Below are 23,421 nucleotides of genomic sequence, written 5' to 3'. Positions count from 1 at the left end.
CTGTGCTGACGGCTCGGAGCCTGGAGCCTGCTTCGGACTCTGTGTCTCCCTCTCTGTCTGCCCCTCCCCTGCTCACACTCTGTCTGTCTGTCTCTCTCTCAAAAATAAATAAGCATGAAACAATTTTTTAAAAAATTACATTGTTCGATACATGCGACATGAAAGGACCCACGCCACGTGTGCCCTTTTGACACAGGCTCTTTCCCTCCATGTGGTCCCCGAGAAACTGGCCCACGTTTCCGTGTGCATCAGTATTTATCCCCTTTTCTCCAAGAGCAGCATTCCAAAGTCTGGATGTACCAGCATTCCCACTCCACGTGGTGAAGGTCACTGGGCTGTTTCCAGACGTTAGCTATTACGAATAAAGTTGATATGAACATTCCTGTCCAAACTTCTGTGTGAAAATAAATGTCCATTTTCTGGGATAAATGCCCAAAAGGGTAATTGCCGGGTCTTCTAGTAATTCCGTTAATAGGTTTAACAGGAACCGCCCGAGCAGTTTGCAGGCAGCCGCACACTGCCCGGTGCTCCCGCCAGGAGCGTGGGAGGGGCCCGGGGTCCCTGCGCCCTCACCGTGCTTGGTGTCCTCACCAGATTTTGTCTCAGCTGTCCTGACAGGCGTGGAGTCACAGCGTGTCCCCGGACGGCCCCTGGGGTCAAGGGTCTTTTCACAAAGCGTATTTGCCTTCTGCGTATCATCTCTTCTCAACTTCTGCCCAAGCGTTGTGCCCACGTCCTGACGGGACGGTTTGTTCTCACTCTGGGATACTGAGGAGTCTGTGCGTATTGCAGACACTGGGCTTTGGCCACCTGTGTGGCCTGCAAGCACGTTCTCTCCGTCTCTGGATACCTGGTCACCCTGCTGATGGAGTATCTTTCACAGAGGAGCACAAGTTTCTACTTTTGATCAATTTTCCTTTTAGGGATCATTCTTTTGCTAGGAAGCCCAAGAACGCTGTGACTAGCCTACGTGCCAAAGATGTTCCCCTATTTTTTTTTTTTTTTTGACGTTTGACGGTTTACATTTTACGTTTACATCTATGACCCACTTTGTGCTGGTGTGTGTATCAGGCGTGTGGTTTAGGTCGGGTTTCTTGTTTGCCTGTGGAGGTCCCGTCCTCCGAGGCCATTTGTGGACAGGCTCTTTTTCCTCCCTTCGCACGGTTGGCAGCCCCCTCCCCCCCCGCCCCCGCGGTGGGGCTCCCGCTGTGCCCCGTCGATGCCTGTGTGTGTCCCCCCGGCGCCACCCTGTCCCCTTTGCCGTGGCTACAGAGGGACCTTACTGTGGGGCCAGGGGCTCCTCCAGCGTCGTCCGCCTGCTCACGGCCACCTGCTGCTCATATTTGTTCCCGGGGGCAGGGCGGCCGTAACAAAATGTCATGAGAGAGAGGCTTAAAGGAGAATTTGTTCTCTGGAGTTCTGGAGGCTGGGAACCCAAGGTCAGAATTGGTTTCTTCGGCGGCTGAGAGGGAGGCCTGTGCTCCCCTTGGCTTGTCGACGGTGTCCTTGTCCCATGTCTGTCTCCAACTTTCCCCTTTTTATAAGGACACCAGTTGTACTGGGTTCCAGCCACCTAATCACCTCTATGTAATTCGGTCACCTCTTATTCTGAATAAGGCCACATTCTGAGGTACGAGGGGTAAGGACGTCCACACATGACTCTGAGGGGGCACAATGCAACCCCCGACACTACTTTAAGGTCTGTGCTTCTCCGTGTGAATTTTAGAACAGCTTGTCTGTGTCTACCAAAAACTTTCTTGAGGCTTTGCCAGGGGCCGCAAGAAGTCTGCAGATCGATTTGGGAGGACTGGCTTCTGCACCAGGCTGAGCCTTCTGGTCCACAAACCCGGCGTGGCTCTCTCCAGTCGTGTAGGTCTTGGTTTCTTCCACCCACATTTTACACTTGTCAGCATTTTGATCCGATACGCGTTCATCACACTTACACCTGAGTATGTTGTTCTCTTCAGAGTGAGTGTAAATGGTGTCGTTTTTAATTTCAATTTTCAAACGTTCATCGTTACTATACAGATACGCAATTGACTTTTGTGTTTTGATCTTTTTATCCTCCGACCTTGCTGAACCCACTTGTTACTTCTAAAGGTTTGTTTGCTTTCTGTAGACTCCTCTCGATTGTCTACATAGACCATCGCATCATCTGCAAATAGAGTCAGCTGAATGTCTTCCACCCTCCTATCTGTGTGCCTGTCTCCCCCTTGCCTTATCACAGTGGCTGGGTGAGATGACGGGGGACAGCAGGAACAGCAGGCATCTCTTCCTTGTCCCCACACTCAGAAGGAGAGCATCCAGTCGTTCACCATCAAGTATGATGTTAGCTGTAGGGGTTTTGTAAGTGTTCTTTAGAGAGTTGAGGAAGTTCCCCCCTCTCTTTCTAGTTTGCTGAAGTTTTTTAAATCATGAATGTGTGTTAAATTTTGTCAAGTGATTTTTCTGCCTCGATTGATATCATCATATGATTTTTCGTCTTTAACCAGTTGATGTGGACTGTGTTGACTGATTTTACAATACAGAACCAACCTTGCGTTTCTGGAATAATCCCACTGCGGGTGTGTGATTTTTGTTTTGCACCACCAAATTTGATTTGGTCATGTTTTGTTGAGGGTTTTTGCTTCTAAAGTCATAAGCAATACTAGTTTTTAGTTGTGTTCTATCACACTATCTCTGTTGGTACCAGGGTGCTCCCAGCCTCATAAAATGAACTGGGAAGTGTTCTCTCCTCTTGTCTTTTCTAAAAGAGATTGTGCAGAAATGGTGCTAATTCTTTTTCAAATGTTTGCTAGAATTTTCCAGTGAAATCATTTTGGCCTGAAGATTTCTTTTTCAGGAGCTTTTAAATCACCCATTCAATTTATCCAATGGTTAGAGGACTAGTCAGCTGTCTCATTCATGTTGGTTGAACTTTGGTCACTTGTGAAGTTGGAGGAATTGGTCCATTTCTTCTAAGCGGTCAGATTCATGATCATAAGTTTTGTACAGTATTTCCTATTATGTTTTAAATAATAGAACCTCTGGTGACGTTTCATTGTTTGGCCGGTGATTTGGGTCTTCTCTCTGTTCCACACAGTCAATCTTGCTAGAAGGCCCCATCAGCTTTTATGATCCTTTTCGTTGATTTTCTGCATTGCTTTCCTCTTTTCAAGCTCATAGATTTCTGCTCTTATCCTCATCCTATTATTTCCTCTCTTCAGATTGCCTTGGATATATTTTGCTCTTCTTTTTTTCATTTCTGGAGGCACAAACATAGATTGTTTCCCTGAGAACTTCTCTCATTTCTACCGTAAGCATTTTGTGTTACAAATTTCCCTGTCAGCATGGCCGTTGCTGGATCCTGCAAATTTTGACATGCCATATTTTTGCCTTTTACCGGGTTCAACCTACTTGTGTATTTTCCTTAGCACTTCCTGTGTGTCACATGGATTACTTAGAAAAGCGCTGATCACTTCTCAAGTGTTTCTTCTGTCTTCACCGTATTGATTTCTAAGGTAAATCAGTTATGGTCAGAGAACATGCTCTATACCATTTCCATTCTTTCAAACGTGTCGAGGTCTGTGTTATGGTCTGTCTTGGGAAATGCCCTCGGCTATGTGAAAAGGATGTGTGTCCCGCTGTGGTTTGGTAGGCAGCTCTAGGTCCTCTCAGCTGCTGCGAGGCACGTGGTGGCGTCCCGGCCACGACTGTGGCTTTGTCTGTTTCTCCTTCAGCCCCTCCAGGCTTCGCTCCGTGTACTTGGGAGACATGTGGCTTAGTGCATCAACCTTCAGGATTGCCTTGTCTTTCTAGTGCATTGGTGCTTCTGTCGTTATGTAAAGTGTCTCTTTGCCGCTGGTGATTTTTGTTGCTCTGCCTTCTACTTTATGTGACATTAACGTAACCGGTTATCTTTTTATAAATGAATGCTGGGGATACATGTCTTTTTCCATCCTTTAACTTTCAACCTGTCTGTGTCATTATGTTTGAAGCGAGTTTCTGGATGACAGCCTATAACTGGAATCGTTTTTATCCATTCTGTCAATCTGTGTTTTTTAACTGATGTATGGTATTAAGATCACTTTCATGTAAAGCAATTATTGACAAGCTAGGGCTTACATTTGCCATTGTATTATTATTTTCTGTTTGTTCCTTTCGTGTCTGTTCCCATTTCTCCTTTTTCCTTGCCTTTCTGTGGGTTACTTGACATTTTTGTGGGCTCCGTTTTATGTCTTATGACGATTGTGAGTCTACGTAGCTTTGTTAATGGCTGCTTGTGGTACGAGCACACACTGACATGGCCCTCACTACCTAGCGGTGGAGAGATTTTACCAGTTTGAGGGACGTGCACAAACCTTATTGCCATTCAGATTTCCTCTCCTCTCCCAAATTTTAGAATGCAGTTTTCCTACTTATTACCTCTACAGGCTTGGGGCACGGCATTCAGGGGTGTGTGATGAATGAAACTCTTGAGGTGAAACGATTGCTTCTTGCCTTGTATTTTCACCTGCTCTGTCCCTCCTCCTTCCTTGGAGCGCTTCCTGTAGGGGCGCCAACACGAGGCGGACGGAGGGCCCTTTCCTCCCGCTCTTGAAAATCAGGCTGCCCCCTCCTGAGCCCGTTTCAGCCAGGACTCCAGGGACTCCGCTGTCACCCGGGGTGGCGCTCCCCTGTGGGCAACACGCCATTTCTCTCTGGCTCCTGAAAAAGGCCTTTTCTCTGTCTTTACTTGCCACAAGTTTAACTTGTCCTGGTTGGCGTGGATTTCTTTCGGTTTATCTTGCCTGGCATTTGCTCGGCCTCTTGAAGCTTCAGGTTTATGTCTTTCACGTAGCCAGTGTTTGCCTTTTCTTATCAAAACTTACAAAAAGCAAAATATTTTTATTTTGATGAATTTTTTCAGTTTTTTAATGTTATGTTTTATTCCTTTTGTGTCCAGTCTAAGAAATCTTTGCCTACACGAGTATGTGATGAACTTCTCCTATGTTTTCTTCCATAAAATGTATACTTTTAGCTTTTAAGTTAAGTTTCTGATCCCTTTGGCCTTAACTTTTGTGTATGAATGAGATAAGACCCAAGGCTCAGACATCTAGCTTTTCCAATAACATCTCTTGGAAAGACTTTCCTTTCCATGTTGAATTGCCACGGTACCTCTATGGAAAATCACTTGACACGTGGATTCATTTCTAGACCTTTCACCAAGTTCCATTTTTCTGTATCTACTACATTGTTTTGTGTACTTAGCTGGAAAATAAGGCTTTATAACTTTATGCCACGTTTTACAATCATCCAGTGTAAGTCTAATTTTGTTCATTCATTCAAATCTTTGATTTCTCTCAGCAGTTTTTGAAGTTCTCCATACATAGGTCTTGCAAATATTTTTGTTAAATTTATTCCCAAGTATTTCGTGTTTTTACACCACTGTGGAAAGTACTGCTTTATAATTTAACTTTCCGGTTGTTAATTGCTAGCACATAGAAATATGATTGATTTCTAAATACTGATCTTGTATCTTGGGACCCTGACAAACTGGCCTTTCCCAACCTGTCCACTCGCCACTTTTTCCTCTTTCTCTCCTTCGTTGGTCATTACACATAAAACTGATTTATGCACCGGTCTTTGCTCAGATCAGTTCCAGTAGCTTTTTTTTAGATTCCTTAGGGATTATTATGTACATGATAATGCCATCTATGAATGTTCTCTAATCCATAGGCCTTTTATTTTTCTCTCTTGCCTTATCACACTGGCTAAGTACACTAATGAATAGAAGTGGTGAGAGTGTGCCATTCTGTTTTGGGAGAAAATATCCAGTCTTCTCACTGTAAATAATAATGTCCTTAATCAAGACATCTGTTGAAGACATTACCTTCTATTTCCAGTTTCCTGAAAATTTTTTGTTCTCAACGGGTACTCCATTTTATCAAAGGGTTTGTTTGTTTTTCCTTTTTCTTTTAGTCTGTTGAAATGATCATATAGTTGTCTTTATTCTTTTAATATGATGAATTACATTGATTGATTTGAGAATATTAAACCAACTTCATCTTCCTGAGATAAACCCCATCTAAACAAGATGATTTTTAAATACATATTGCTGGATTTGATTGCTGATACTTTATGGAGAATCTCATGTTTTTATTCAGAAAAGACATTGTGTTTATAGTTTTCTTTGTAATTTCTTTGTAATATCTCTAGTTTTGATACCAGGGTAATGCTGACCCCATAAAATGAGATAAGAAGGAGCATTGCCTTATCCTATATTTCTTGAAAGACTTTATAAGTCTTTCTAAAATGTCTCTAGGTTCCACCATTAAAGCCACCAGGGCCTGGGATTTTTTTTTTTGGTGGGGACAGGTTTTTTAATTGTGAATTCAGATTTTCTTTTTAATTCAGATTTAAAAAAAATTTTTTAAATTAATGTTTATTTTTGAGAGAGAGACAGAGTGTGAGCGGGGGAGGGGCAGAGAGAGAGGGAGACACGGAATCCGAAGCAGGCTCCAGGCTCCGAGCTGTCAGCACAGAGCCCGACGCGGGGCTCGAACTCACAAACTGCGAGATCATGACCTGAGCTGAAGTCTGACGCTTAACCAACTGAGCCACCCAGGTGCCCCAGTTCAGATTTTTTACACACAGAGGGCTAATCAGATTTCCTATCTCTTCTTGTAGCTGTGGTTACTTAGGTCCCTTGTCCACGTTACCTGTAGAACTTATTTCATAAAGTTGATCATAATATTCTTTTATTCTTTCAATGTCTGCAGGGTCTGTAGTAATGACCACTTTTCCATCTGTGATTTTAGGAGTTGGTACCTTCCCCGTTTTTGTCTGAGTCTGTCTAGCTAGATGCGTGTCAATGTTACTGATCTTCCCAAAGAACCAATTTTTGGTTTCATTAATTTTCTCTATTGCTTATCTATTTCATTGCTTTTTTATGTGAATATTTAAACTTAAGCTTAAAGCAGTTAAACTTGAGTATAGTTAAGAATTCAGCACTCAGTCACACTAGCTACATTTCAAGTGCTCAACTGCATTATATGAACATTCATATCTTTGGAAATAATTCCACCGGATGGCCCTGTGCTGGGGGTGGGAGGTCTAGTCCTCAGTTGGCTGCATCTCTCTTAGCAAGGCGTTTCTCAAAGCTTCATGGGCAGGTCAAGTGGTCTTCTGGTCCATCCTGTTCTCTTGATGAACGTGGCCTTGGCCCCAGCTCGGGTCTTCATCCTGTTCCTCTGCCTCCTTCCAGCCCTGACTGTCTTCCCCATCTCTGCTTCCTGAAGGAGCCTCCAACTGAGACACCTGCCCCTGCACCAGCCTGCTAAAATGGCAATGGCCCCGTTGCCTGCGGTCCCACAGGATTCCCTAGTGGGGTGTGACCTGTGTCCCCCACAAGCCTGCACCCTGGTGTGGACGGGCTGCTGAGCCACTGGTGTCACTTCCTGGTCTCCCCCTGGTCTGCAGGGGGACAGAGAGGAGGGACAGTGCTACTAGCCGCGGGGTGGCCTGCTCATTTCTCTTGGGCTGGTCCATGTCCTAAGCCTCAGGGCCACCTAGGGAAACAGGTTCCTGCTTTCTGAGACCAGCCGCATTTGGGATGTGAGACCAAGATCTGGGCATGAGCTCCCCGTCACGGGGGGAGAGGTGGAGGACACTCGTCTGGAACGGGCTCGGGGACTACGTAGCAGAACCCGGGCTCTTACGCTTGTCCATCTGCGCTTCCAGGGGCCCCGGGCCTACCTGGACAGGTCAGTCCGGCCAGTTACAGAAGGACTGGCTGCCACCTCTCCCTGCCGACCTAGCCATGCCCCTGACAGCCTGCCCTTCACCCGCCAAGACATGAATCACAGTGGCCTCACAGGAGGAAGCAGTGATAACCCCAGGCTCCAGAAGGGCCACCCCCTGATGCTCTGTCCTAATCCACCCTGCAGGGCAGGGCTCAACCCAGCCCCCTCCACTCCTGCCCCTGGCCTGTCTGTGCAGCCCTCCCCACCCCTCACACCACACACCCCTCCGCCTGGAGCCCCCCTTCTGCACAACCCACCCCCCAACCTTCCTGCCCCTCCCTCCTCCCTGGCCCTGGGTCTTTCGGTCCACCTGTCTGGCCCACTGCCCTGTGGCCACTGGCGCCCTTGCTGCCCTGGACCCCAGCACTGAGCGGAGGGTGGGGCTGGAGACTGTCCTCAGGAGGCACAAGGGCCGCTCTGACCACCCATCGGATGCCCTGAGAGGACGGAGGGATGTGGGGAACCCCGCAGGCAGTTAGTAGGGAGCCACAGAAAGGGACTGAGCTGGACAGCACACACAGAGAGTGTCTGGGCTGAATGTGGAGATCAGGAAGAAGGAAATCAGAGGGACAAAGACAGGGAGAGCCAGTGTTGGGGTGCTAGGGGGTGTTGAGGGGGCTCATGTGGGGGGTCCTGGGGAGGGCTACGAGGGGCCACTGTGGGGGCTCCTGGGGGCAGCTGAGGGATCCAGCTGGTGCCGTGATCCGATAGAGCCAGAACCAACCCAGGCCCGGGGTCCGGGGAGAAGTCAGGCGAGAAGGACCCACGGGATCCAAAGGACAAAAGAGCGAGGGGCCAGGGGCAGCTGAGCGGCCGTGGCCGTGGGGCACCCTGGAGGAGCGTCCGCGTGACAGGGAGGAAGTCGAGGCTCGCAGAACCAGGACCCTCCCTCTCCTCCTTCCTAAAAGCAAGCACATCCGCCGTTTGGGAAATGCAGTTTGCGGGGCTGGGGGGGTGGGGGGGCCCGGAGGGAACGCAATCGTGAAACCACACTGGCTGGAGCTGGGGGGAGGCCGGCGGGCCAGCAGGCGAGCCGGCGGACAATTAATTACGAGGATCCCGCTCTGAGCCGGGCGAGGGCCCAGCCAGGCCGGGTGTTTACATGCTCGCTCGTCTGTTTGGGGCCTGCAAATCCGTGTCAGATGTTAATGGAACAGCATCATTTTTCTGCCGAGGTGGCATCCCCAGGGATGTTTGGATGAGGCGGCCGGCGGGACTCGGTCTGGGAAAGGCAGGCCAGCGGCTGAGGAGGGAGATCATTTGTCAGGCTGCCCGACAGCCCGGCCGCCCCACCCAGGTCCCTCTGTCCACCAAGCTCGGGGGATGTGAAAAGCAGCGACCCACTCCAAAATAGGAGACTGCAAACTGGAAGTGAGTCTGACTGAGCATCCCCACCAGTGGACACAGGCCAAGCGGGCGCGCCCAGCAGCAGGCCTCTCGGCCGCCTGAGGCCGTCCGTGTCCTGCCGTGGCCGGACCCCCACGTGGGCACTCTTCCGCAGAGAGGGTGCAGGGAAGAGCAGGGGGGACGCACTCCCACTCAGCGACAGCTGCTCGCTGTCGGCAGGCAGAAGAAGAGGCCCAGAGAGAGGACACGACTGCCCAAGATCACGCAGCCAACAGGCCCCGGGGTAGGCAGGCCGGTGGCCGCTCTGTGCGAGGACGGAGCTGAGGCCCTCCCTGAGGTCCCACAGCCAGGCAGCAGGCAAGGGGAGCCTGCCAAGGGCTCCTCAGGCCCGTGCTATAGCCCCTCACCAAGACAGGCGTCCTAGGCCGAGGCCCGGAGGACACGAGACCTTGCTGGAACCCTGGCCCCGGTGAGCTCCCCACCCCTTGTTCCCCACCCACGCTACGCCCCACTGTTCCTCAGGGAGCCACCCCTACCCCAGGGCCTTTGCACAGGCTGTACCCTCAACCCCAACACTTCCTTCAGGCCATCTCCTCAAAGAGGCCTCTCGGCCCCAGGGTCCAAGCCTCCTCTCCTCCACAGGCTGAGGCCAAGGCGCAGTGGTAGGCAATTGGCTGTGGGAAAGCTCGAAGCACCCTGCCCGGCACACAGTAGGAGCTCGGGAAATGCAGCCACACTGGCGGCATAGTCTTTGATACAAATCTTACGCCACGCCACGGTTATCACTGGGAGTTACTGTTAAGGAGCCTTGCTTCCACGGGGCTGGGAACCAGCCTGGATTCTTATGCCGGTAACATCCTTTTGCAAACCCTGAATGGAGAGGCCTCTTGACTCTCCTTCCTACACCCCATCCAGAGACTCAGTACTGCGAACGAGGTGGGGGCAGAGACCTCCTGCAGCCATGTTTCCTGCAGAAGACCTGCCTCAGTGTCCCTATGTGCAGAGAGGGCTCTTTGCTTGGGGCTGTGCAGAGAGAGGCAGGGTAGGCAGGGCTCAGAGGGGGAGGCAGGGTGGAAGTTCTCATGCAGCCTGCGGAACCGAAGAGACCCTCGTGGTGAAGGGGAGAGCCAGGCCCTTCACACAGCTCTAGGTGCCACAGCACGGCTCCCTGCTGCCTCCCCTGCATTCGAGCCCCTGCTCCTAGCTGTCCTCACGTGCACCTCACCCTGACCCCACACATCAGGGCCTTTGCACAACAGCCCCTGCCCTCTGCTCTGGCACAGTTCCTCCCTTTGGGACCCAGGAATTGTTCTGCTAGGACTTGAACCCCAGCTCCACAAGCTGTGAGACTGCGTGCCTCACTTTCCCCATTGATAAGATAAAGACAGTCCCCAGACCTTCAACAGAGGACGGTGGTGAGTGTGAACCTACCCATAGGTGGCTGGTGCCGACGACGCTGATGGGATTATTGTTCTCTCCTTCCTGGCACTTCAGGCGCTGCTCACTCACCTCTCCGGCGGCGGCGGTTGCGTCCCCTAGGCCTTGCGTCCCCTAGGCCGCCATCCCAGGGCTGGGAAGGAGCTCCCGCCTCCATTGCCCGCGGCCGCCGGCCGGTTCTCGGACCTCCCCTGCCCCCTGGTGGTCACTCTTGGTACTTCCCCAAGGTATTTCCTGACCATTTTGGGACTGGCTTGGTCCCCAGGTTCCAGGCACCCGGAGAGGCGGCCACGCAAAACAGACCAGCTGCCCGAGGCACTGGGTTCCCGCCCGCGTGGAGACGACAGAAACATGTGCCTGCTGGGCACAGGGCCAGGGCGCAGGGGACCCTCAGGGGAGGGGAGCCTCGAGGGGCAGGAGGACGATATTCCAGAGGGATGCCTCCTGCCCCGGGGCCTTTGCTCAGGTTGCTAAAGACATTTTCATCTCCTGCAGGTGCTCCAGGGAACCTCTCAGACACCCCTTCTGCCTGCGGTGTGCACGGACACTGGGGTTTGTCCCTGCATGGCCAACCCGTGTGAGGGAGCTGGTCACGCTGTGATCCCGGCGCTGGCAAGGCTGGGGCTCTCCCCGAGGCAGGAGAGCGGGTCCCTCCTCCAAACGCGGTGACCTCCTCAGTAAAATGAGCTTCTGGTCGGCCTTCATGACGGCTCCGGAAGGTTCTCAGCACAGCAACCGGCACACAGCAGGTGTTCAGTTTGTGACCAGGGGATCCAGCTGAACTTTGGGAAAACTAGTTGAGCAGCGTGTGGAACTTAGTGTTCGGTGCGCCGCCTGTGCCTGTCAGACAGCAGTAACAAACGGCTCAGCGTCGCAGAGGCCTGACGTGCAGCTCGCCCGTTGCTCTAGCAAAGTGTTCTGCAGTCAAGCAGCTATCTCCAGGGAGGCCCTCCTGGGGTGGGGGGAACCCAGGAGCCCAGCCGCTGGCCCCCAAGGGGCCCGCGGGCTATCTGCAGGCTGTACTGGGGGCTCACTGGGCCCCCGCCCTCCCAGCTTACCAGCGTGGGGCTGTTGGCCTCCCACAGAGAAGGGGAGACGACCTGGGGAGGCCCCGGCACGGGCCCGCCTGGCCTACCCAGAGACGCACGTCCCGAGCCCGCGCACAGACATGGCCGGGCAGGGACCTCGTGGGGATGCCTCACACAGGCTGTCAGGGCCACAGTGAGGGCACAGGGCACGCCCGGGCCCCAGCCCCCAGACGACCTCTGAAGGCCCAGTCCCGAGAGCCCCACAAAGGTGGGGGGACCTGAGGAGTGCCCAGACGGCCCAGCCTCCAGGATGTGGGCTCAGGACCCACCAATCTGGATTTGGTGGGGCTCCAGAGTGAGGCCTGAAGGACAGGGTTGGGCACAGGTACCTGGTGGCTGCGGGTACCCCCGGGGGAGCCACAGGGAAGAACTGGGCTGGATCTGGGCAGGGATGGGACAGCGCAAGCAGGGGGAGGGCCTGGCCGGGGGGGGGGGTGTGCCAAGGCCACTATCTCTCGTGGGATCTGATGGAGGGGACTGGGCTTTGGGGCCGCTCTGGGAGAACGTCACATGCACGGGCCCGGCGGAGGGGCAGCCCTGGCCTGACCCGGGGCATCATTTGGTGGCAGTACCTTCCAGGCAGGAGGGGGGCCCGGAGCCCCCACCCCCGGCCTCCCTTAGCTCAGCCGAGGCCCCAGAGGCATTCAGCCGCTGAGCGGGACAGAGGATGTGCACGCTGGGCACCCAACAGGGTGGAGGAAACCAAAGCTCAGAGAGGGGGACGAGGATGCTGTGCATTGCATTTCTATGCCCCGTGGCAAATGGCACCAACACGTCACCTGAACACACTGCCGCCCACCGATGCGTGTTCAGCTGTGTGGTCACAGTGGCCTGGTGGGCACATCCACAGGCAGCTGCTCAGCTACCTGGGAAGCCGATGCCCTGGGCCACGGCCATCTGGGAAGCGGGCGCACAAGGACCACCCACCGTCCCTCCACCATGCCCCATGACGGGCCCAGGGATACTCAGCAGGTGCGGGGGTGGGGGTGGGCGCAGGCACCTCTCCCAGAGCAGCGGCTGGTTTTTCTGCAGCTGCCCATGCCCTCCCTCCTCAGCTGCCGTGCGCTGTGCATGTGGAGGGGGTCCAGGCAGGACCTGTTGTGAATAACTCTCAGATCCCACATGCTGACACCCCAGGGTGCGGGCCCTGGGCTCACTGACTCAGCTAAACCGTTCACCTGTGAACCCTACGTGGTTCTAGAGGCTCGGGGGGGGGGGGGCGGTGCTCGGGGCCGTGGCGGCCGCTCCTGCAGGCTGGCTTGGGGCACTCTGGCTTTCCGCGGGCAATCCAAAGGCTTTCCGAGAAGGCTGGCCTGCCTGCCCACCCTCGCCCCAGCCCCGCGCTCCCCTCCCGCCACCCCTCCCGCCACCCCTCCCGCGGATGAGCAGGAATGACACAGACATGGTTCTGTACAAAACCTGAAATATTTTTACTCTTTTAAAACTTTGATCTAAGCTGCCTTAGACCTCATGGACTCGATACAAGAGTAATATGAATCGGGAAATAAAACACTTTAATAGCCACGGTAAACTTTGTTAGAAATGTACATGTTGCCAAATAATAATAATAAACTTTAAAAAATAAAAGAGAGAGAGAGAAAGAGAACAGCTTGATGGCCGGGTTAGATTATATAAATGTTCAACAAGGACGGGAAAGGAAACCTCGCAGACGCCAGGGCGGCTCCGCCGGGGCCGGCGGCGACCTTGCCCGCCAGCCTGGGGGCGGGGCCGCACCCCCCCCACCCTCCGCAGCGCGGGCCACTTCTGCGCATGGACACAGCGCCCTGGGACGGGCGTATAAACGAAGCTCATAAGAAATGTACAAATATAAAAAGCTACAAACATTAATAAATTACAGCATCACAAAACACAGAAACACTTCACAAGGTGCTAGTAAAATAGCGGCGTCCCCACCCCCTTCGCCAACAAGAAGGAAAGAAAGAGCTGGTATTCGAGTCGAAGACCCCTCTCTGATCGCGTCTGGAACAGGTCTCGTGCGTGCGGTTTGCTTCTGTAAAGACAGATATAAGGCTGCACAGACATCACTTGTTTTTCAGGCAATACCTTAGTTCCTAAGAGAAAGAAAGAATACCGACGATAACAGTAGAAAGAAAGAAGGAGAGGAGAAGCATTGGAAACCCAACTGCTCATCAGACTCGGCAAAAAACTCGTATAAATGTTAATGAAGGACTCTCTAGAAAGAAATTCCTAAAGATACTTTTACTCTTATAAAAAAGAAGTTATTTAAAAAGCTATTTACACGCTACATTCTATGAAAAATATGCTTCAGGAGATACATCTAAAATTAAAATACAGGATTGCCTGAGAAACAAATCCAGCCCCTCCGTGTCACTGGGCGGAGGACGTGCGGTCCGGGGTCCGCCCGTGGCCTCGACACCAAACACCGACAGGTGACAAGACAGAAGTGCGGGCCCTGCGTCCCTGGGCCGCCCAGCCGCCGTCAGCCCCGCCAGGCAGGTGCCTCGGCTGACAAGTGCTTCTCCGAGTGTAGCCGGTGGGGCTGGACGGGGCCCGCCCACATGGCTTAGCCTGGGCTCCCAGGCCCTAGGTCGTGGCTGGGCCCGACCCTTCCAGGGGGACCCCACGATAGCGCCCCCACCCACTAACACAGACCCTGCCGCCGGCCCCAGCATCCCGACAAACGCGCCGGCAGGTCAGGGCACGACATCCACCATCCGGCCCGCCACCTGCCGGCCACGGAGCATAGAGGCCCCTCTCCTGGCCGGGCCGAACGCTCTCTGGACTGAGAATCACTCAGGAAGAGTAGGGGGGCACACAAGATCCCATTTTCTCCTCCTCTTCCTCTCTAGTGTTCTTTGCCTTTTTTAAGCCTCTGGAGGCTACCAGCCTGTGGCCAGCTCAGACTCTGGGCCTGGTGAGCGTTGGCTCACTCCTCCTTCCTCGAAGGACTCATGCTCCCAGCAGAGCTGCGGAGGCCCTGCAATCACACCCACACTCAGGGGTGCCTGGAGGCTGTCCTGAAACTGGAATGGTCCTCACGTGGGCAGGGCCGAGTTTCGGGAACTGGTCACTCTAAGCAACTTGAGAAAGGACATCTGTCCACGTTGGTGAGCTCCGCCTGCTGAAGCAACAGATGCTCGTGTGGGGGGGGAGTGGTGGCCGGGAGGGGGCCAGGCCCTCCCTGGGGTGAGGCAGCGCGGCCACCCTCCTGGGGGCGGATGTTCTAGCGGGGCTCCGGGGGTCCTGAGCGGAGCGGAAGGATCCTGGCTTTCCAAACTTTAAAGGAGTAGTTTTCCATTCCGATGAATTTTCAAAATTTTCCCAAGCCTCTGCTTGGCGGTGGCCATGCCCTTTTTTGTACGTTTTCCTGCAGGCCAGAGACACAAAAGTGGCGGGTGTGAGAGCTCGAGAGGAACCTCCCCTCCGGGAGCCCCCATCTTCTCTGTAAGACAGGCCTGCGGGCCTGAGCCCCGGGGCTCCAGACTCCGCGGACCCACCGGTGGTCACCCAAGTGCCCTGCCGCGAGGCTGTGGGATGAGGGTGGGGGGCCGGCACCACAAGGGAGTGAGGCCTAGCCCTCCTCCTGGCGGCGGGAGCCACACTCCTGTCCACAGCCAGCTGGGCCTGGGGGCCAGGGTGCAGGCAGATCGGGGGTCTGGGGGTGAGAGTGGGGACCTGGGGACGCAGCCAGCCGTCCTGCCCCCGGACCACCCAGGGAGCCTGGATCACCCCGGGCCCCTCGGCACACTGCCGACGACACCCAGCTCTAAGCTGGGCCCCAAAGCCAAGGCGAGCAGGAGCAGCTTTCGCACCGAGAGGGGCCCTGGCCGAGCACGTGGCCGTCGACGTGGCCACCTGGGGACAGAGGGGACCTGCGGTCCTCTAGCGTGCAGTCTGGGGGCACGCGGGCGCGGTACCTTTGGCGGCAGTATTGTTGGGGGATGACGCGGAGGGCCGCCTCTGCGCGAGGAAGACCCCGGGGGCCATGGGCTGGGAGGCGCGGCTGGCCTGGGCCCCTGCAAAGGCTCCGGCCGCAGTGTACTCGTGGTCCGCCAGGCTGCTGCTGTGTGATTCAGGCGGGGGCTCGGGCGAGCTGCCCTCCTGCGAGGCCTGGCTGCTGGCCGTGCTGGCGGAGGCCGGGGTGGCGGAGGCCGGGGTGGCGGAGGCCGGGGTGGTGCTGGCAGAGGCGGAGGCCGAGGCGGAGGGCGAGGGGGTGTTGGGGGCCAGCTTCCTTTTGGTGCTCTTCTTCTTCCTGCTCTTTTGCTCCTCCTTCGGACAGAGCATGCGGCCGGGCCTCAGACGCAGGGGCTGGTCCCTCTTGTGCGAGGCCACTCCCCTGGCGTTGGGCCAGCTGGCCCCCAGGAGACGTGGCTGGGTCCACACCTAGCCCCGCGCCCCCCCCCACCGTGAACCCGAGCAGCACCGGGACCCGAGCGGGGACCACCGTTGCCCCCGTGCGGGTGAGCTGCCCTGGACGTGGGGACACATGGAAGGCGGCACCACCACTCAGCTGCAGTGGACGTGCCCCCTGGCCCATTCCTCCGCCCGTAGCCTGACTCCCGGCCGAGGGGGGGACTGTGCCATCAGTACCCCCCTCCCCAACCCCCTTCGCTCCCAGGAACTCGTGAACAGGGATCAGCAAGACTCCAGACTGGGCAGTTTGGGCAGGGGGCTGGGGGGGCGAGCAGAGGCCCGGGCAGGGGGCAGCGGGGGGGGGGGGAGCAGAGGCCCGGGTAAGGGGCTGGGGGTGGACAGAGGCCTGGGCACAGGGCTGGGGGTGCAGAGCAGAGGCCTGGGTAAGGGGCTGGGGGGGAGCAGAGGCCTGGGTAAGGGGCTGGCGGGGAGCAGAGGCCCGGGCACAGGGCTGGGGCGGGGGAGCAGAGGCCCGGGCAGGGGGCAGCGGGGGGGGGGGGGAGCAGAGGCCTGGGCACAGGGCTGGGGCGGGGGAGCAGAGGCCCGGGCAGGGGGCTGGGGGGGGGGGAGCAGAGGCCCGGGTAAGGGGCTGGGGGGGCGAGCAGAGGCCCGGGTAAGGGGCTGGGGGTGGACAGAGGCCTGAGCACAGGGCTGGGGGGAGCAGAGGCCTGGGCAGGGGGCTGGGGGTGGACAGAGGCCCGGGCAGGGGGCAGCGGGGGGGGGGGGAGCAGAGGCCTGGGCACGGGGGCAGCGGGGGGGGGGGGGGAGCAGAGGCCCGGGTAAGGGGCTGGGGGTGGACAGAGGCCTGGGCACAGGGCTGGGGGGAGCAGAGTCCTGGGCAGGGGGCTGGGGGTGGACAGAGGCACGGGCAGGGGGCAGCGGGGGGGGGGAGCAGAGGCCTGGTCACGGGGGCAGCGGGGGGGGGGGGGGGGGGGGAGCAGAGGCCTGGGTAAGGGGCTGGGGGTGGACAGAGGCCTGAGCACAGGGCTGGGGGGAGCAGAGGCCTGGGCAGGGGGCTGGGGGTGGACAGAGGCCCGGGCAGGGGGCAGCGGGGGGGGGGGGGGAGCAGAGGCCTGGGTAAGGGGCGGGGGGTGGACAGAGGCCTGAGCACAGGGCTGGGGGGAGCAGAGGCCTGGGCAGGGGGCTGGGGGTGGACAGAGGCCCGGGCAGGGGGCAGCGGGGGGGGGGGGGGGCAGAGGCCTGGGCACGGGGGCAGCGGGGGGGGGGGGAGCAGAGCCTGGGCACGGGGGCAGCGGGGTGGGGGGGGAGCAGAGGCCTGGGCAGGGGGCTGGGGGGGGGGAGCAGAGGCCTGGGTAAGGGCGGGGGGGAGCAGAGGCCCGGCAGGGGATGGGGGTGGACAGAGGCCCGGGCAGGGGGCAGCGGGGGGGGGGGGGAGCAGAGGCCTGGGCACGGGGGCAGAGGGGGGGGGGGAGCAGAGGCTGGGCACGGGGCAGGGGGGGGGAGCAGAGGCCTGGGCACAAGGCTGGGGGGAGCAGAGCAGAGGCCTGGGCAGGGGGCAGCGGGGGGGGCGAGCAGAGGCCTGGGCAGGGGGCTGGGGGTGGACAGAGGCCTGGGCACAGGGCTGGGGGTGCAGAGCAGAGGCCTGGGTAAGGGGCTGGGGGGGAGCAGAGGCCTGGGTAAGGGGCTGGCGGGGAGCAGAGGCCCGGGCACAGGGCTGGGGCGGGGGAGCAGAGGCCCGGGCAGGGGGCAGGGGGGGGGGGGAGCAGAGGCCCGGGTAAGGGGCTGGGGGGGCGAGCAGAGGCCCGGGCAGGGGCAGCGGGGGGGGGGGGAGCAGAGGCCTGGGTAAGGGGCTGGGGCGAGAGGCCCGGGTAAGGGCTGGGGGCGGCGAGCAGGCCCGGGAAGGGGCAGCGGGGGGGGGGGACAGAGGCCTGGGTAAGGGCTGGGGGTGGACAGAGGCCTGCACAGGGCTGGGGGGAGGAGGCCTGGGAAGGGGCTGGGGGGACAGAGGCCCGGGAGGGGGCAGCGGGGGGGGGGGGGGAGCAGAGGCCTGGGCACGGGGCACGGGGGGGGGGGGGAGCAGAGGCCTCTGGGCACGGGGGCAGCGGGGGGGGAGCAGAGGCCCGGGTAGGGGGCTGGGGGTGGACAGAGGCCTGGGACGGGGCTGGGGGGGGGCAGAGGCTGGGCGGGGCTGGGGGGGGGGGGAGCAGAGGCCTGGGTAAGGGGCTGGGGGGAGCAGAGGCCCGGGCAGGGGGCTGGGGTGAGGAGCAGAGGCATCTGGGGAGCTGAGCCCAGGCAGGGCCCGTCTCACCTGCTGGGACAGCTTGGCTGCGGCAGCTGCCAGCCCAGTCTCGATGGAGGCCACTCTGGTGCCCTCACGCACAGGCCTGTCCTGCCTTGGCACCGATGGGCCGACCCTCGCTGCAGGAGAGAACGTCAGCCTGCCTCGAATGGCCACCTACGCCTGTGCACCCCTGCGTCAGTCTGTGTCCGACACCTTACAACTCAGGGAGGGGCCCCACGCCAGCAAGACAGGGGACAGCAGGCAGGGGCCACACGGAAGGTGGACTCAGACCCCCACCCCAGGCCAGGTGCAGAGACACCCCCCCAGGGCTGCTCATCCTGACAATGTAGGTGAGGGGCCGGCCCCCCGCAGGCAGTCCCCCAACCCCGGCTCCTGCACTACCTGTGGGGCTGTAGGGGGCGTCGTCCGAGCCCTTCCTCTTCTTGGACCGGGACTTGAAGACCGGACTGTCCTCGTCAGACTCCAGGGAGGGGTAAACTAGGAGGTGGAGGCGGGGGGGAGGCTGAGCCCCTGCTGAGAGCGGGGGACTTCAAGCTGCAGAGCACTGTCCCTCCTGTCATGGCTGCCACACACACAGGCGCGCGCGCGCGCGCGCGCGCGCGCGCGTGCGAGGGCACAAGCCCCCTGGGAGCCATCCAGCCCAGGCCCCCTGCGGCACAGCAAGGGCAGGGACTGGCCAGACAAGAGCTCCCAGGCCTGCCCCGGCGAGTCTTTGATGAGGAAGCCCCGCACAGCAGCTCTGGGGGGATTCCCGGGTGCCCCCACCACGGCGCTCACTGCTGTCAGTCTGTCAGAATAGGGCGGGCCCCACATCCAGGCCCGCGGGTGTCCACCCGACACGGCAGGGCCAACCTCCCCTCGGGAGGGCTCTCCAGGGGCAGGAGGGGGGAGTTGAGGCCCTTGGGCCGTGGGGACCGTGCCGAAGGCAGACCCCGCATCACTAGGGTAGCACACCCCTGGGCCCCAGACATCCCCAGGGGGGCAGGCCAAGGTGTGGAGGCAGGTCCTCACTCCTGAGCCCTCCCCTGCGGCCAACAGCAGCTCCCCAGAGCTGCCCGGAGCCCGGAGAGCAGGGCCTGGAGGGCTGGGGGGGAGGGTCACGCCCTAAGGCCCCCTGCTCACTGCCCACCTTGGATGTGGGTCACTCTGGGCCTCAGTGTTGTGACCCACACAGAGACAGACGGGACGGCCGTGGTCTCAACATGTCTGTGAGCACGCCACAGTGTGGCCGCAGAGGGGGGGGGAGCGGGGCCGGTCCTCAGAGGGTAGAACAGCCGTGGACCTCCGACCCAGCAACGCCCCGTCCCAGGTCCACGCCAGAGGCACGGCAAACGTGGCCGCACGGCACCCCTGCACTAACGTTCCCAGCAGCGGCGTCCGTGGTGGCTGAGAGGCGGAAGCCAGCAGGCGGCCGAGAGTGGCTGGAAGGGGCCAACACGTGAGGCAGCCACGGCAGAGCACGCGAGAAGGAAGGTCTGTGCCCAGGACGTGACGCACACAGACGGAGAGACTCTGTGGGCTACGGGCCGGGGAGGGGCTCTTTCTGGGTGGCGACCATATGCTTCTGAGGCCGACTTTCCTGTCTCCTGAAGACGGCCCAGCTCCCGGCAGGGGCGGAAGCCCGGGGGCACTGCCGGCACCCGCCCGCACCCCCAGGGCCTCACCGTAGTCTGAGTCCTTGAAGCAGGCATCCAGATGGTCCTGCTCCTCCTCGTAATCATCCAGGTCCACGCTGTTCTTCGCTGCCCTCTTCAGCAGCCGCTTGCCGGCGCCCTTGCCACCACCCCCGTTCTTCCGGGCACCGTGAGCCACCAGCGAGCTGCCCTTGGCCTGGCCGGCGCCCCACGTGGTCTGCAGGCAGGAGTCGGAGGCCTGCAGGTTGGCCATGGACAGCATTCCCTGAATTGCTTCCTGCGTGCTGGGGGAGGCCGGGGGCTGGCTGGAGACACAGAGAGAAAGGCGGCGCTCAGCCCACAGGCCGCGGCCCACAGCACTGAGCCCACGGCTTATGACCCGTGGCCCACGTCCCACAGCACTCAGCCCACAGCAAGCAGTCCATAGGCCATGGTCCGCAGCCCACGTAGCCCCACCCCGCAGTGGCACAGGGCACAGGGTGGAGCACAGCAGTAGCCGATGACTCCCTCTCCGAAAGAGCCAACCACCCCCTTCTCCAGCCCTTTGCCCCCACACGCTGCAGGGTCAGAGAGGGCATGGTGAGGGGACACAGGAGAAGAGAGGGAGCAGAGGGGGCAGAGAGAGAAGGGTGGCAGATGGACGGGCCTGTACCGGCCTCTGATCGCGCCTGCTCTCTCCCACCGGCTCTTTACCTGCTGGCCACACCTCAGCCCGGCCTGAGCTCGGCTCCGCTCAGCCGCCCCCTCAGGCAGCCTTCCCAACACCACCCTCTGCTGACCTGATCCGGGCACCTGTCACCCTCCGGCTCTGGGCAGTGCCGGGCCCCCTTGCCACATTCTCTTCGCCTGCGCCCCCCCCCCCCACCCCCACCCCCGCCATCACCTCCTCCCAGCTGAACTGACTCCCCTCCCTCCAGATACCCAGTGAGGCTGTGCCGCTGACTGACGCTGCGTCCTCCGCTGGCCTGGGCTCTGGGAGGGGTGGGTGGCAGCCCCCCTCCCCCCCAACAGAACAGAGGCCTGGACGAGGCTGGATGGGGACAGCTCTCACCGCCAAGGCCTGGGCTCCTCCAGGTGCTGTGCTCTCCTCCCCGTCCCCACAGACCCCCGCATAGGGTCTGTCTGGGCCTTCTCAGGGACCTCAGCTCCATGTCCCACCCCCCCCCGCCAGGCCTGCTTTCCTGCCCCTGCCCCAGCCCATGCCTCCTTGCAGCCAGCACCCCCCGCCCCGCTCCCCCCCTAGCCTATCTGCACCAGGACAGACAGCTCACCCTGGTCAACCCTCCACATCTCCCTGCAAGGCAACCAACACCCAGCCCAGGAAACTCCCAGTGGGCCTGGCCCAGCAGGCATCTCCCTTCAGGGGCCGTTTCTGGCCCTTGGCCTCACCCCCGTGGGACAGGACAGCCCACCCTGACCTGTGGGCCCCCAGCCAAACCACTGTGTCAGGCACTCCTGAGCTGACCCTCCCTGGGAGACAGGACCAGGAGTCCCGAATGGGGTGGGGAAGCCACAGGCGCTTAGCCCTCCTCCCCATCACAGACCCAGAAGGCCCGGGCAGCGGCTGCAGGGTCCAGCCCTGGTGTCTGACATCCATGCTTCTCCTGCCTGCCCCATGTGCCCTGGGGGATGGACCCACTCGAGGCTACTGTGACCCCAAAGCAGCACCCAGGGTGTCAGTCCACACAGGCCCTGCTGGGGGCTCTGCCTCGTCCTCTCTCATGCTGCCCCCCTCCCCCACCCCATCTTCCAGAAGTGTTGGAAACACATTTAGTAGTAAGACCATTATAACAAGAAGGAGCCACAAGTCCCGGCTCAGAAGTGAGAACTTCTCAAACGGAGGGCCGGCAGGCTGGGGGAGATATAGTCGGCCCCCAGGGAGAACAGACACAGAGCGTCCCTGCAGGTCCCAGGGGCCCAGTGAGACAAGCTTGGACACACGTAGTCCTGCTGGGTCACTGCTGGGCTCTAGGCCAGGGATTCTGTCTGGAGCAGGGAGGAGGGGGCTGGGGAGGGCTCTCCAAGCAGCATCCCCACAAATACCGCCATTCGGGCTCTGCCCCAGATACCCTGGACCACAATGTCCTGGCTTCTGCTGCAACCAAACAGGACTGCAGTTCCAAAGCCAAAACGATAGGAAAATCGAGTCGGATGGTCAGAATCGGGAGCTCCTGGACCCTCTGCCCCGTCCACACTGCACAGGCAAAGGCTTGTCCAGACCTAGCCAGGAGCACACAGTATACCACGGCTATGCCACGGTCACCGGTGGTCTCTGAGCAGCACAGACCCCCGACCTGCAGGGGAGACAGCAGGAGCCAATGGCTGGCCCGCCACCCTCTGCACCAGGCTCTCTGGGGCATGGATGTGGCCCTGTCCGGCCCCGTCCCAAAGCTCTGGGCCCCCTCACGCAGCCTCAAGGCTGGGCAGACACCAGGCTTCCCACAGGGACAGGAGGGCAGGGGGGGCAGGACACCCACCGGGAGCTTCCCCTGGGGAACTGGCGTGGTCCCAGCCCAGCTCTGCTGCACCCAGGAGGGAGGCCTGTGGAGCCCAGGGCTGCACGCTTCCCCGGGCCAGCGGTCAGTCCACGCAGGGCGGGCGCACCAAGGAGCAAAGTCTAGCCAGTGCACATGGAAACTCATCTCTTAATCCTCCAATTATCATACCAGAATCCTCCCCCCAATCCCCAGCGGTAAACGCTAAGCAAACCATCCACAAGAAATTAACATATTTCCCTCCATTTTTTTTCAGCTGTTTTTTCCCAGCAGCAGATACTTAAAACAGAGCAAATGGACCATCAAAAACTGACCCGCTCTCCAAATGGGAGACTGGGCAGAGGGACTGCCTGCAGCAGGCGGTCCGGGTGGGCCTGGCGGGCACGTGTGCACGTGCGGGTGGGTGTGGGGGTGCAGGGCAGTCAGCGGTGCGCCTCGGACCGGCAGCCCTCCCTCCAGAGTCCAAGCATCAGCCAGCCAGGGTTCTTTCCGGAAGAAGGGCGCCCCCAGGCCGCGTGGGGCCAGTGCCCTCCTGGAAAGGGGGTCACAGCCAGACTTCTCCTGGCCAAGCCTCAGGCCAGGGTCCCGCCATAGCAAAGGCCACAGGGCATTTCTGTCGTGAGGGACTCATATCTGTGCGTGCACGGAAACCACTCAATGCCAAGCAGGAAACGCATACCCCGAAGGGCAGCAGACACTGCCGGCCACGCGCCGAGACAAAGCACCTACAGCTGCCTGTGAACACAGTATTGCGCAAAACACCGTGATTCGTGAAAGAAAACACAGCAAGTGACTTAGCCAGAATCCTCTCCGATCGCAGCCTAATGCGCTTCCTGGGGGCCCTGCGGCCTCCCCACAGCTCATGTAGCGCTGGGACTGCGATTTTGGGAACACGGTCTCGGGGGCAGAGCTAGGGGACCGGGTTCTGGGCAGGCCACGTGCGCCCTGCCTTCCTCAGGCCCAGCCCTTCCTGCCTGGATGTCACCGCCCGGCACAGCC

General features: G+C 59.1%; 1 protein-coding gene across 2 annotated transcripts in view; it reads right to left on the bottom strand.

Moving 5' to 3' along the window:
• Positions 1–13,041: 13,041 nt before the first annotated feature.
• The window catches only part of PHF2 (PHD finger protein 2), a 76,732-nt gene continuing 66,352 nt past the window's right edge, over positions 13,042–23,421 (bottom strand). For both annotated transcript variants that reach the window (XM_030293671.1, XM_030293672.1), the window contains exons 18-22: positions 19,958–20,232; positions 18,675–18,770; positions 18,300–18,409; positions 15,535–15,886; positions 13,042–14,984 (exon numbers count right to left, since the gene is read on the bottom strand). In XM_030293671.1, the coding sequence (XP_030149531.1) occupies positions 14,896–14,984; positions 15,535–15,886; positions 18,300–18,409; positions 18,675–18,770; positions 19,958–20,232 (922 nt within the window). In that variant the 3' untranslated portion in view covers positions 13,042–14,895. The remainder of the gene's footprint in view (positions 14,985–15,534; positions 15,887–18,299; positions 18,410–18,674; positions 18,771–19,957; positions 20,233–23,421) is intronic.

Source organism: Lynx canadensis, chromosome D4 (assembly GCF_007474595.2).
Source record: "Lynx canadensis isolate LIC74 chromosome D4, mLynCan4.pri.v2, whole genome shotgun sequence".
NCBI lineage: Eukaryota > Metazoa > Chordata > Mammalia > Carnivora > Felidae > Lynx > Lynx canadensis.
This window is presented reverse-complemented; position numbering and strand designations above follow the sequence as displayed.